Source organism: Python bivittatus, unplaced genomic scaffold (genome assembly GCF_059951505.1).
Source record: "Python bivittatus isolate LINGU-HERP-01145 unplaced genomic scaffold, Pbiv_v1 ctg000480_np1212, whole genome shotgun sequence".
NCBI lineage: Eukaryota > Metazoa > Chordata > Lepidosauria > Squamata > Pythonidae > Python > Python bivittatus.
In genome coordinates this window covers 14,069,637-14,083,653 of record NW_028277075.1, presented here as the reverse complement: position 1 = coordinate 14,083,653, position 14,017 = coordinate 14,069,637, and the positions used below count along the sequence as shown (strand labels likewise).

The 14,017-nt window shown below is 36.1% G+C and overlaps 1 protein-coding gene across 2 annotated transcripts in view; it reads left to right on the top strand.

Moving 5' to 3' along the window:
* PRORP (protein only RNase P catalytic subunit) overlaps nt 1–12,843 on the top strand; it is a 56,205-nt gene extending 43,362 nt beyond the window's left edge. For both annotated transcript variants that reach the window (XM_088145369.1, XM_088145370.1), the window contains exons 6-8: nt 8,228–8,376; nt 10,011–10,206; nt 11,679–12,843. In XM_088145369.1, coding sequence (XP_088001495.1) covers nt 8,228–8,376; nt 10,011–10,206; nt 11,679–11,807 — 474 coding nt within the window. In that variant the 3' untranslated portion in view covers nt 11,808–12,843. The remainder of the gene's footprint in view (nt 1–8,227; nt 8,377–10,010; nt 10,207–11,678) is intronic.
* The last annotated feature ends 1,174 nt before the right edge of the window (nt 12,844–14,017 follow it).

Here is a 14,017-nt window from a genome sequence, read left to right as displayed (position 1 = left end):
TGTAATAATAGTTATTTTCATCATGTGATTTCATTACAGCTGTAAAATGGGCATCTAAGGGTATACCTAGAAGACATATGTCATAATCTCCATTGCTCTAATTCCATTAGTAGTTTTCTTTATTTGCTTGTGTGTTATGTTTTAAAAGTACTTAATAGTAACAGTAGTAGTACTGTTCTTAAGTTGTGGAATATTCAATTAAGTTTAGTATTTATTTGATTTTTGGTTTGTAACTTGATTTTATATTGAACAAAATATTCTCATAATAGCATTTATGCTATACTTGTAAAGATTGGTGGGAAAAATAATTTAAAAAATTGTTTCTGACCTTCTGTAAAGCACACAAAATTTAGGTGGACTGGTAGCATTCCTTGGTCCGTGGTGAAGAAAAGCGTTGGAGTGTATTTGATCCTCTAGGGATGGTCTGGAGGGAAGGAAACAAAACTTAGTGGCCCACATTATAGAAAAGTTCCATTCTGCCTCTTCATTTTTGCCTCACCTATATAATTTAGATCAGAACATCCAGCTACAAGAGGGAAACTCCTGAGCCATTTAAAAGGAAGGTCTCAAATTAAGTTCATTGAGACATTGTACTCAGCATAAAAGCAAGAAGTAGTAGTTCAGGATAGTTGATAAAAAGAAACAAAATCAATCTCTCTGTACTTGCCATAGTTTATAGATTCACAGGTAAAACCAAATAAACTGCCTTATGCAAACCCAGCCACTGAAAATTTTCTAAGGAAAAGGGGTCACTTCACCCCTTGGAAATTGAGTCTGCAGCAGAGTTCTGCTCTGTCTTAGAGATAGAAGAGGAGGTGAGTGGAAAAGATATATCTGCCATATATCTGTTTCATGTGTGAGTGACCCACAGGGCTGGAAGGATGACTCAGTTTGTAGCAACTAAGAAACTAAACATGGATTATAAAGAAGAGGCTTTGGTATATAAAATGGTAGTTTTCCTTTATGATTGGCTTTTGGCTAGTGGACATGCCACAGTGCCTAACAGACTGCTTTTTGGTATTGTTTAAATTGACCAACTCAATTTACAATATTAATGTGGTATGTGATTTTTGTTAATTTAATGGAAGTATCACAGCTGAAAATTACTCTATTTTTAAATTTTGAATTATTCCAGAAATTTCATTAAATGTTTTGGCTCCACACTCAGGAAGCTCCAGATCAAGTCTGTCACTGCTAATTCTCCCAATTTCATGTTTACTAACCCATATACAGTGTGAGTATTTTTGGAACATTTTAAAACCCACACAATGGAAAATGAATCTACTCATGTCAGACACAGATTTGTAATTTAAATTAAGTTTCAATCTTACAAAGAGACTTTAGCTGTGCGGGCTTTTTCATAAAGGACCACATCCTTTTTTCCATCCCTACCCCTCAAACTGGAATGGAATGAGCTGTTATTTGAAAGGCTTTGTTGAATAGTGATATAAATATAAAACTACTTCATGCAAACATTCCACATTTCAAGCCCCTTCATTTTGTCATATCCTTTCTCTAAATCAGGAGACATACAATATATTTTCTTTTTCATATTCATATATCTGCCAAGGAGCAAACATCTGGCCTGCACTCTCCAAATTTTGCTTGTTGTGATCTCTCATACTCTTTTGATCAGAATGCTGCCCAGGACCTTCCCAGGTACACTTAACAAACTAATCTCCCCCTAGTTTATGTATTTTCTCTTGTCTTCCTTGTGTGTAGGGGAACAGTACCACCATTCTTCCTACTATGAGACACAGATGCAATCTTCACACATGCATTAAACAAGCTGCTCCAAATCCATATTTTACCATACTTAACCATTGTCAAGATTCTTAAACCATGTCTGTCTTCCTCTTCATACTCTTTTCCTTGTGCATTAACATTTCAATTCTACTCTTTGAAATATTACTGTCATTGTCATGCGGATCTTGAAAACACTCCTTCTGGCGTTCCTTTACTTCAGTTTCATCCCAAATCATTTAATGACTTTTATTTTTAATTCACTCTGCTCTGTTCTCCGTATACACATTATATAATTTTCTTTCATCTCAGTTTTTGCAGCAATTATTCTGTATATGCATTTTTCTTATCCATAACTTATTTTACTTCATCATAGCAAGTATCCTTTTTCATTTTTTCCATCCGTGGATGTCTGTAGTACCTTATAACATAATTCTTTTTACTCCATTCCAAGTTGTTTACTTCTTTCCTTACATCTGCTTTCCATTCATCTAGTTTGGAGACAATTTTAGTTTTAGGGTTTTGGGTTTTTTTTCATATTGTACTCATACTTCTTCCTCCTGCAGTCATTCTACTTTCTGTCTTGTTTCTTTCATGTCCATTTTTTTCATAATCCACTTTTAATAGTATCAAAATGGTATGTACTATATTCAGAACCTCTCATTACTCTTGAATCAACCATACTTTTAGATTCAGATTCCTGTCTTTGCCCTATATATGGATTAATAGTATTATGCTTGAACTATGTATTAGAAACAAGCAGACCTCTTTGAAAGCAGATACTCATCAAACAATAACTGTTCTCATTCTTTCTTGAACCTCTGTATGTCCCAATAGTTTTTTCTATAACTGTATTGTTCCGATGCAATCATTCATGTCACCTGACTGAATAACTTTCTCCCTGGATCATATTCATTCAAGAATGTTGTACATTTTTTCCCTAAGCCTATTCTTAGTTCTTTCATTATCACTGTTCACTGGAACTAGCCTATGGGTTCCTATTTCATAACAACCTAACAATCAGTAACAATTTAAGTGTTACGAACTCGTTTTCTGACATACATGTTAGCCCTCTCTCATTACTAAACCTGTACCTTCACTTCCACACACCATTCATCAGTTCTACACTCTAAAATGATCACCATCACTTAGATCTGTTCCATCTTTTCCTTTCTTTTGTTTCACAAACCCACATCTATTTTTCTTTCTTAATTTTATTTGTTAATTCATGTTTGTTACCATTTACTCTTCTTACATTTCAGTAAGAAGTACTATGCTTTAATTCTAGTTTAAATGTGAAATGGTTTGGTTGGTGTATTCTGCTGCTCTGTTGTGTGTGGTGTTTGTGCACTCCATACATGCTCTTAGTTCCTTCTTGTTGATGTTGAAATTCAGGAGGGTTCTCTGTGTGCAGTGAGAGTCAGTGGCATTCTGAAGGCTCCACAATCAACTGGACAAAAGAGCATGCATAGAGTGTACATGCACAGCTGAACTCAGTCAACCATCATCATGTAGTTTAGTCTTTTTTCTCCAAAGCTTCTGTGCAGATGGCTTGCTTTGATTGGATTGTTGCTGGCCAACTCAGGAAAGAAGAACCACTTGGATTTCTGGATTGTGGGATTATTGCTAGAAGGGTAGTGTATCATTATCTTGAAAGCCTCTTGCTCAACATATAACTAGCACAATTAAGGCGGAGTTGCTCTGAGTCTCTTTCTCATGCATCCCTTGGGCTGAGGTGTCTCTTTTGTAATGATCCTTTCTCCTCCATTTTTTGAGGGCCTGTTAGGTGTTCTTGCGTAGTTGTTGCCTCTTCTGAATGTTTTGACTTGAAAATTCACTTGAAGAACAGAGAGAGAGTAACTCTGGTTGAACAACTGTTGGAACTTTTGGCTTTGGAGTCTGTTACTGTTCATTCCTGCATTCTATGAATTGTTGCAATTTTCTTGTGCCATTTTATTCATGGACTTGGACACTTCAGTGTTAAAAATGCAAAAAAGACTCCATTATGGTTGGCCTATGAAACTTGTGTGTGTGTATGTGTGTTGTGTATTGTTGTGTAAACAGGTGCTTACACAGGCTGGATGGCCATCTGTCAGAGATGCTAGTAATAGATTCATGCACTGGGTAGGGTATGGGCCTAGATGACCTCTAAGATTCCTTCCAACCTGATATTCTATGATATAAATGAGGTGCATTTTGTTGGTTGAACCTGTTTGCTAGTTTTTCTTCAGCCCTGCATATGTAAAGGAAGACTTGTTTATTTATCATTGCTGCTCATGATTCTTCTGTTTTAATATGTGCTACTGAACCCTTTTAATTCTTTTTTCTCCTGGAGAATTAAAACTAATGGAAAACCATAAGGATGGCCAAAGGAGGTATCTCTGCCAGTTTACATAGAAACTTTATGTACATTCGGTAGAGGCCCACTCCTTGCTTTCCTTTGCCATGGACTGATTATTTATCCAAAGTAATTCAGGGTATGGTTTTGGTTTTAAATAAATTTGTCACTTGTTCATGCTGGATATAAAAAAAGTAAGAGTGCAAAGAAGTTGGAAAAAACATTGAAATGTGTCTTCCTTTCCTTTCCCATTAATGGAATGTCCATTAATTCAGAAGGGAATAAAAGTAGGTAGAAACTGCCAATACTTCCATATTTACTAGGAAATCTACAAATATATGCTGTTGTGGTGGTAATTTTCCTTCTTTTCTTATTATCATTTTCAATTTACATCCAGGCACTGTGGCTACAATCAGTCTTTTGCATCTGATTTCAGTTGTGTGCACTGCTGCATGGATGTACTTAAGCAATGCATTCTAGCTGTGAATGTATGGCTGTAGTATGGGTATGCAGTATGTTGCTAAGCTACAGCTATCACCAGTCTTTGCCAAAATGGCCAACTGTATGGAATTTAAACTGTTCTCATAATAGCCATATCCACTATAAATCCTGGCCTTGGCCACCATTTACAATTTTTTTTTATGCTGGCAGAAAGTCTAAAAGTCTAATGGCAATTTAATGAGGTGGCTGCATTAGCATCTAATGCTCTCTCCTAGCCTTTTAATAATAATACTACTGTTTTTTAATTGTGGAAAGTTTTTGATACTGTTATTTTATGGTTTTTTATTGTATGCCCCCCAGAATCATATCTTGTGAGATAGGTGGCCATATAAATATGATTGATTGATTGATTGATAGATAGATAGATAGATAGATAGATAGATAGATAGATAGATAGATAGATAGATAGATAGATAGATGGATGGATGGATGGATGGATGGATGGATGGATGGATGGATGGATGGATGGAAAGTGAAAATAGAAAGGTTTTCCAAAATACTCACTGGTTCTAGGGAAGCAGGAGTTGTCAAAGTGATTGTTTTTTCCTCATAATGATCTACTACTATATCTTTGTCCCTGTTTCTGGTCTGTGAGAAGCAGTACTGTGCTGTTGACACCTGGCCAGAATGGAATGGTATTTGTTTATTTCTGGAAAAAGCAGTTTTGAGTCAGTTGTGATGCAAGAGATATTTTCCTTGTTACAAAGCTTCTATGAAGTCACTGTCTTTAGAATACTTCATGTGTTGTGACATCCATTTCATATTAAGGCAGAACAATTTTGGTAATTTTTTAAACAAATTATTCTTGCTTAAATGGGAATCAAAGAAAATTGTATCTTATGACAGTAAAATTGGAAATACAATAAATTATATATAATGGTTTTTAGAAGTTGAAGAAAAGAAATCCAATGCCTAATTACATACCTGAAAATGTCTTTAGGGATAACTTTATGGGAAGCAGCACAGAAATCTATTGTTGTTTTTTCTTTAGAAGAACAGCGCATACAAATACAGAAATTATTCATTATGGCATAATATTTTTGTGGCTTAGAGTCTTAAAGAGAGGTATCTTTTGGGTTTGCTGTTTCAGCTTAACATACTGTACTTACCTCTTAAGATTATGTAGGAGCATTGCTTTTGTGGAAATATATTGGACACCAAGAACTTATTCTAGTTACTCTGAGGAGATGGAAATAGTTGTATTCCAGGTCCTAGTGCTCATATTTTCCTCTTGAACCCATTTTTACAATTACTCACTTATTTAGCAATGGACTGAGTTGATACTTTATACAAGCACAAAATGAACCTATGAAGTGTTTCAAATGTTCCACCTCTATCCCTTAGTTGGATGAAATGTTGTAAGTACTTCTCATACCATGAATGGTGAATTCACCTGAAGGTGACTTCCTTAACCGTGACAAAGCTGTAGCAGGTGATTAGCTGTTTGCCTGAGTCATAATTTCTTTGTGCCTTCTTACAACATCATTGAGGGAATTCCCATCTGAGAAATCTTTATATGATCTGAGAAGGAAGACATGTACAAAAAACCTGACCTTTTAAAAAGTATGACCTACTCTGTATACTGTGTTATTTTGCAATTTACTGTCCATGACTGGAATTTGAGACTTCTGAGTAGTGTTCCTGATTTATACAGTAATTCTGTGCAGTTTTGATTCCATATAGTCAGCTGCTAAATTCTAATTAATTGCAGAGGTATCGAGGTTATATTGTCATTGCTGTCAGAGACATAATCTTACGTACACCTAGCTTTTATGCCCAGATGCACATCTGCACACCTGGTATTTAAATCATGTATGTCTAGTCCCCAATCTATCCTGCGATGTAATTAAGCCATCTCTCATCTATACTAATATCTTGAACCATGTATATCATTATTTACAGTGGGAGTATCTCCTTCCAAAATAGAAATCTTAGATTGTAATAAGGCTATTCCTTCCATTTTCATTTATCATGTGTACCACACAATGTTTAAAGTCATTGCTTGAAAAGCTATTTTGGGAATTCTGTCTTACTGATAAGGGCTTCGAGAGACTGTGACCAAATAGGGGAGGAAACCACCTTGTTCTCCAGTGCATTGGCTATAGTACATCACTATAGTATAGTACAAGCTGTTTTACCCAGATTCTTGTAACTGCAAGAAATGGTTATATATCACGCCAGCCTCCACCATCACCACAGGTAAAGATCATGGAACCAACATCAGTCCCAAGAATTCTAACAGCACCAGGAGATGGTCCAAATTTTCCACAGTCTTCATCTTCATCCACCACTCTTCTCAAATGTACTGAACTTCCAAAGTTCTATGCCTGTCACAAATTTCAGTCTTGCCTCAGTGCCATTACCAAAAAAAGTAAATAAGTGACATTGGATTTCTTTTTAACAGTTTCAATCATATGCCATTTTTCTTATGACTAAAAATGGTTTGTTTCTTGTTTGCTAAGAAGCAGTTATGCGTGGGAGTGAAACCAGATAGGAAATCCCCCTGTAACTAAGTATAGATCATCATAATAGTATCCAAACTTTAGATTAGATACAATAGCAAACTATTAGAAAGAGAAACAGACTAATGTATTTAAAGATACCTAAAACAAAAGTATCTCCTATGTATTTGAATATGGATAGTTTTTGTACAAGCATATGAGGTATTTATTATTCAAGCATATGGCAATTGGAATTCTTTTCTAATAATATTCATATTCGTACTATTCCTTTTGTGGTTTAGGTGGGGTCATCTTAGGTTTCTCCATGCAGGGTTATTGCTTTAATACCAATTTAATTATGCAGACAGGCTAAACAGCAACATAATTAAGCAACACAATTCAAGGAATAATTCTTCTTAAAACTGTGCTATGGTCATGTGGTCTAGAGTGTTTTGTTACATCTTGGGAGGTTTGGGGATGCACATTAGCTGTGATTGCACAACATACTGAACTACAAAATAACAAATCACTTTTACCCTAGCATGTTTTGCAACCCTATTCAATATGGTTAGTTTATGGTTTAGTTTGTTGTTGATCCCAGAAGATTGAGTTAATTGGATCATCATGATTAAGATATGCATATTGCACAGACGCAATCTCTAATAGAACAGGAAGGTAACAGCAGGAAGCTGAATTGCTGCAAGAATACACAAAGCCTAGATTAATTCAGAATTTCTTTCTGACATGGGACAAGTTCACTGTGTGTATGTCAGAAAGAACTCCTGAAGTATCTAAGCTTTATGCCATTCTTGCAATAAATTTCTATCACTGCCTTCCTGTTATATCCTCTTCTTCCTGCTATGCTTCACTTCTAGGCAAATGTATGAGCATTACAGTTTCAGTGTGATCTTTCCACTTCTTCTCAGGGAAACTAATAAGTCATGATAGTAGTGTAAAAAGAAGAAAAGCCACTCAGAATATGGGTGTGGTGAGGAACTTTCTCCATTTTCAGCCTAGATTTTTCTAAACAGCTATCATTTTAACGAATTTTGACTCTTTAGTTCTACATAAATGCCTTGGGTGAGACAAGTCTATAGATCTATAGAGATCATATAGAGTTCATCTGATTCATCAGTAATCTAGAAAGAAAAGAATGAACAACAAGATCCACATTTTAAGATCCTCTTTTTTTTTTTTTCCATAGCTGCTGGATGTGGTCGTTCACCTAGCACAGAAACATCAGCGATTGCTTATCCTGGGGCGTAAACACATGCTGAAAGATTCGTTACAGTGGAGAAAAAGAGATATGGATGAAATGCAGAAAAAAGCAGACTTCTTCTTTACTAGTAACATGTATGTTTCAATTTTTAGAAGCAATCATCTTTAGAAATATTTGCAATAGTTCCAGGTTGCAGTATAAACCATTAACATGGACACTGAATTTAACAACAAAAATAATCTATTGTAAATCATATTCAGTATAAGAATGATATACATTCTTGATATACTGTATCTCATTTTTCAATTGTGCAATATTTCCCCTATGGTAATATATAAATGTAGACCTTTCACTCCCACTATTTAGTCTAGTTGTCATGCATTGTTTACCACCATCAACTGCTTTGCATACCTAATCACATTTGAATATGATGAAGTGTAAGAACCAGGCTATTAAAACCAACAACTAATAATATATTTTTTATTTGCAAATTACAAGAAAAAAATTGACAAAACAACTATATACACAACCCCCTGCAGCTAACAAAACAATCTTTAAACTTAAAAAAATTAATAGAAACAAAAATAGAAAATAGAAACAAAAAAAGGGGAAAAAAGGAAAAAACAACCCCAAAGAAACTAAAAAAGAAAAAAATGGGGGGGAAAACCCTTATATACAGTATTATACTTATCAATAGTCACTGGTTTACTATTACATACAATACTATAATGATCATTGTATTATTGTAAAATATCACAAAATCTCTGCCATAGTAACACATGGAAGATGTTAACATATTTAACATTTAAAGATTTTCCGATAAATCTGCTTATTAAAATTAATACGCTATTCCAAAAAGATATTAAATAATCACATGACCAATTATATGGATCTGTGAACCCTCAAATTTTTACACTTCCAACACAGAAAATCTGATGTTCATCCTTTCAAATACATTATTTGGGGAATCCAGTACAATTCTGTAATGCATAAATGAAGTTGACAGGTAACCAATTGAAAGATCAGAGAGGATGCTGTAGTCGTGCTCTCATTATCTCAGAGTTTGTGCCACTTAATCCAGGTCCAGGCAATACTGGAATGAATATGACACAGTATCTTGTTACTGGCCTTATTTTAATTTCTGTTTATGATTAAATAACTTCTTATCACATGGAAGTTTCCAGTTTAAAACAAAAAAATGTTGACATACATTTCAATGCTTAACAAATACCTCTACTTATTTCTTTGAATTGATAGGAATTGTCATTACCTATTTTTTAGCTAAAATCTATACATTGTTGCTTATTAATTTAATATAACTGTATGCATGCTACCATAAACTCTTAAAACAAATCTATAGTGAAATCAGGAAACAAAAAATCTTTTGAACACTTCACTTTAGAGAGCTATCCAGTAGAAACTAAAAATGTTCCCCAGTACCATAAGTTCTTAAGTTGGCACTTTCAAATTTGTAATACATTGTTTCAATACCTGTGCAGGCTTGGTCTAAATATTTGATGTTATTACCTTGATCTAAATATTTAATGCTATTATCTAGCTAGCTCCTATGTTATACATATAAATTGTATGTATATCAGTACATATATGCATGTAAGTAAATAAATAGCTATGATATGGGCAGAATGCAAGCAAGTTAAATGTCTCATAGTTAGGATCTTGGAAATAATAATTATCTGAATCAGTTCTATAGTACTTTGCTATGCAGTGGTGTACATAATATTTCTGTTTGCCTTTTTTTAAACATTAGGTCTAAAGATGATCCATTTCTGCTCTATGCCACTCTTCACTCAGGTGGTCACTGTATGATGGTAACTAGAGATCTATTACGGGATCACAAGGCTGCTCTTACTGATACTGTTACTCGTCGCTTATTTTTTAAATGGCAACGTGGACATCAGATAGTAGTATCAAGTTACAAACCGGGAAAGATTTTAACATTTGAGGTATTGCTGCATGTATTAGTGCTGTTCCTGTTTAATCATTATCTAGTGCAGCAGGGGTAAATCAAGGTGAATATAGTCTTCGTAAAGAAAATCTGGATGATTTTTATTTATTTATTTATTTATATGTCACATTTATATAGCCGCCCATCTCACACAAAGTGACTCTGGGTGGCGTACAACAATTAAATAAAATAACAATAGATAAAAACAATCATTATAAAAGATTAAAAAGTGATTATTAAAATACAACATCATCTAAAAGTGTAAAAATTTTAAATTTTAAAATATACAAACCCCACGGAGAGAGCAGAATATCATTCATAATGGAGCCATCTAAGAATGTCTCTGGTTCCCAAAGACCCCCATGCCTGATGACATAACCATGTCTTGAGGGACTTCCTAAATGACAGCAGGGAGGGGCAAGCTTAACTTCAGGAGGGAGAATGGTCCACAAGGAGGGAGCCACGGCAGAGAAGGCCCACCTCCTGGGACCCACCTAATGCAAGTCCCTTGCCATTGGAATGCGTAGCATACTTTCCCTGCCAGATCTAATGGGACGGGCTGATGTGATTGGGGAGAGGCAGCCCTCAGATAATCCAGTTTTTCTCCAATACAATAAAAAAAAAATCCTCAGGATAACTTGTAATGTTTAATATTTACACATTACAGTGATACCTCGGTTCACAAACTTAATTCGTTCCACGACTCTGGTCGCGAACCGAATTGGTCGTGAACCGAATCAAATTTTTCCATAAGGTTCAATGTAAATACGGTTAATCTGTTCTCACCCCTCCGAATTTGGTCGCCAACCGATTTTTGATCGCGTCCCGAATCAAATTTCCCCATAAGGTTCAATGTAATTATGGTTAATCCGTTCTGAACCATATGTTGTTGTTTTTTAAACCGCAAAAATATGACACAAAGTACAGTACGGAGGGAGAGAAAGCTAACCTTGTTCGACACGACTTCTGGCGTGGAGGACAGGAAGGCGGGTGGGGAGGCGGATATTGCTTGAAGGGAGAGTCCCCCTCCCTACAGGAAGCCGCGACCACATGTCACGGGAGGGAAAATGGCCGTGGATCCTGTTCGTAACCCGATCCGGCGTTCGTGAACGGAGGCAAAATTTTGCGAACGGAGCTGTTTGTGAACCGAATTGTTCGTGAACAGAAGCGTTTGTGAACCGAGGTACCACTGTACTTTACTGAAGGAATTGTTTTGTAATTACATTCCTTTACAAGAAACCATTTTTATCAGTGCTATGCTTGTTTCCTCTCATAAAAGAGGGTAAATGTATAGATAGAGATGGAGAGAGGGAGAGAGAAGCAACGTGGTTCCATTTAGACATTCCCACAGTTCATCACTATTAGCCACCTGGAGGATACCAGGTTTCCTATCTTTGGCTTAAAATACGTTATACAATGGTAACATTATTATGCAAACATAATACTGTCCTATCTTTCATTATTTAACAGGATGCTTTGCCATATGATACAATTGTGCAGACTGATGGTAACACATGGCACATTCCCTATGATGACAGCTTGTCCAAGAGAGCTTCTTTTGAGATTCCAGTGAATTGGCTCTGTCTTCAGAAGAAATAAAGGATTTTTTTGTTGTTGTTCAAAGAGAAGATGTATGGCATGGCACCTTTATTTCAGATACATTTCAAATAACCTAGTTAAAATGTATCCATTAGATCTACAACAGACCTGGACTTAAATGAATCCCTAAGTTATGTCAAGCAATATTTAATTCCACAAACATTGGAAATTATGACACAACTGCTCTTTATAGACTGATAAATATAATTGTGATTTAAAGCAATTGTTTCTGTGTTGACTTATGAGTTGTATGTTCTTATTTCCCTGCTTTTCACCAGTAACTATGTATTCTTCCTGTGATCCTCCTTTCCAGAAATCTCCAGATGAGTACTTGTCAGTACCATATTGTGCAACTTATGAGAAAGAATTATCTGTTCACTTTGCAATTTTACTGTTCATGTGCTCCCGAGTTCTCAGTTTGGTGGGTTTGTGGTAAACTTTGCCGACATGACTAGAAAATCAGGGAGGGAGGGGCACTAAAAATTGGAAGAGAGACTGAGAAACAGCCAGTTATATGTTAAGCATGCTTATGGAATTTCCAGATTCTACAGCTTCAAGAATGGAGGTACCATGAACAAAAATATAGATACAAACTTACTACAATTTAAGTGCCTCTTGAGTTCACATTTGAAAGGAGACTAATTCAGAACTTGTACCCCAGAATCTGGAGGTATCAATAGGTTTTCCCCTCCCTTCCCAGTTATGGATATATTATACTCTGTAATATTGATATTTTGATTATGCATCATCTTTCAAATTCCTTCCAGCTAGTTAGCATACATAGCAAGTATTAAACAGAATCAGTAAAGGAATAAATGAGGTATATTTAGAATAAAATAAGAAATTTCAGTATAGTACTGATTTCAACACTGATGTAATTCTATATAGAATTGCAGCTTGTTTTATTTTTAAGCAAATATCGATATATTCTTATGTAGCTGCTCTTTATATGTATTACTGCAATTATTTGTATTTTTGCACAATGTGTTAAGTGGCTTTTCAGAATGTGATTTAATAGCATAAAGATGAAAAAGATATTTGAGAAAAAATGATAGCAGATTTAGTTGTTGTTGTTCAGTAGGTTTTCCCCTCCCTTCCCAGTTATGGATATATTATATCGTGTCCGGCTCTTCATGACCCCATGAACCACATCGCGCCAGCCCTTCCTGTCCTTCACTGTCTCCCTGAGTTGGCTCAGTTTCACGCTCATTGCTTCAGCGATGCTATCTAACCATCTCATCCTCTGCCGTCCCCTTCTCCTTTTGCCATTTATCACCCAAGGCTATGTACAAATTCTTCTTCCAGTGACAATTTGGAAAGCAATCGATACAGACTTAAATGAATCAACTCAATTTGCAGCAGGTCATGAAAGATTGTGCGGTTTAATCAAACTTGTTAGTTGGAAAAGTTGCTACCAGACACCTGATTTCTTTTCTCAACACAGATTAACACAGCTCTCCTATATTGACAGCAGCCTGAAAGTGGTTTGTTATTATCTTCTGGATTTTTCTTTCTTTTACTTCTCAAGTCTAGTCTTTAGCTCTGGGAATTCCTCATAGCTTGCCATCCAACTATTAACCATGCCCGGCTTTGATTTTTTGAAAACAGCCAAAAGTGGTCAGGTCTCTATAAAGTCGAAAAAAGTTGCTGCGAGTATGGGTTACACATGAACAGCAGAACTTTCGCACATTTCAACCATCCTCAATAGCATAGAAACCTTCAAAAAAAGGTGGTGGGGCAACAATCCCAGCTAGATTGTGTGATTCCGGAATGAAGCCCAGGTTCATGTTACCCGGTTCCTAAAACTTTTTCACGCGAACCTCGATTCACCCATTCAAACAGAGATGCTGAAGTTTCAGGCGAGGGTAATCGCTCTTTCGATATACGCATGCGTCATTTGTCAAAGGCGCTTTTACTTTTGTGCCTGCTCCTAAAGCGCATGCCCGGGAGCAGAGGAACGTTTGATTTCACGTTTTAGTCGGTGCGCTTATCGTTGCTTCTGCGCCTGCGCGTTGTATACCGTGACTAAGAACCTAAGAACCAAACTAAATTGTCTGCAGAGACAGCATGCAAAGATTTCTACTTCCAGCGGCTGGAGGGGGCAAGCGAGACGGAGTAGTACTTCCGGGCCGCATGCTCTCGCGCAGGCGCAACTAGTCGCCTTCCCCAGAAGCGCAGGAAAGGCGACTAGCTGCGTCTGCGCGAGAACA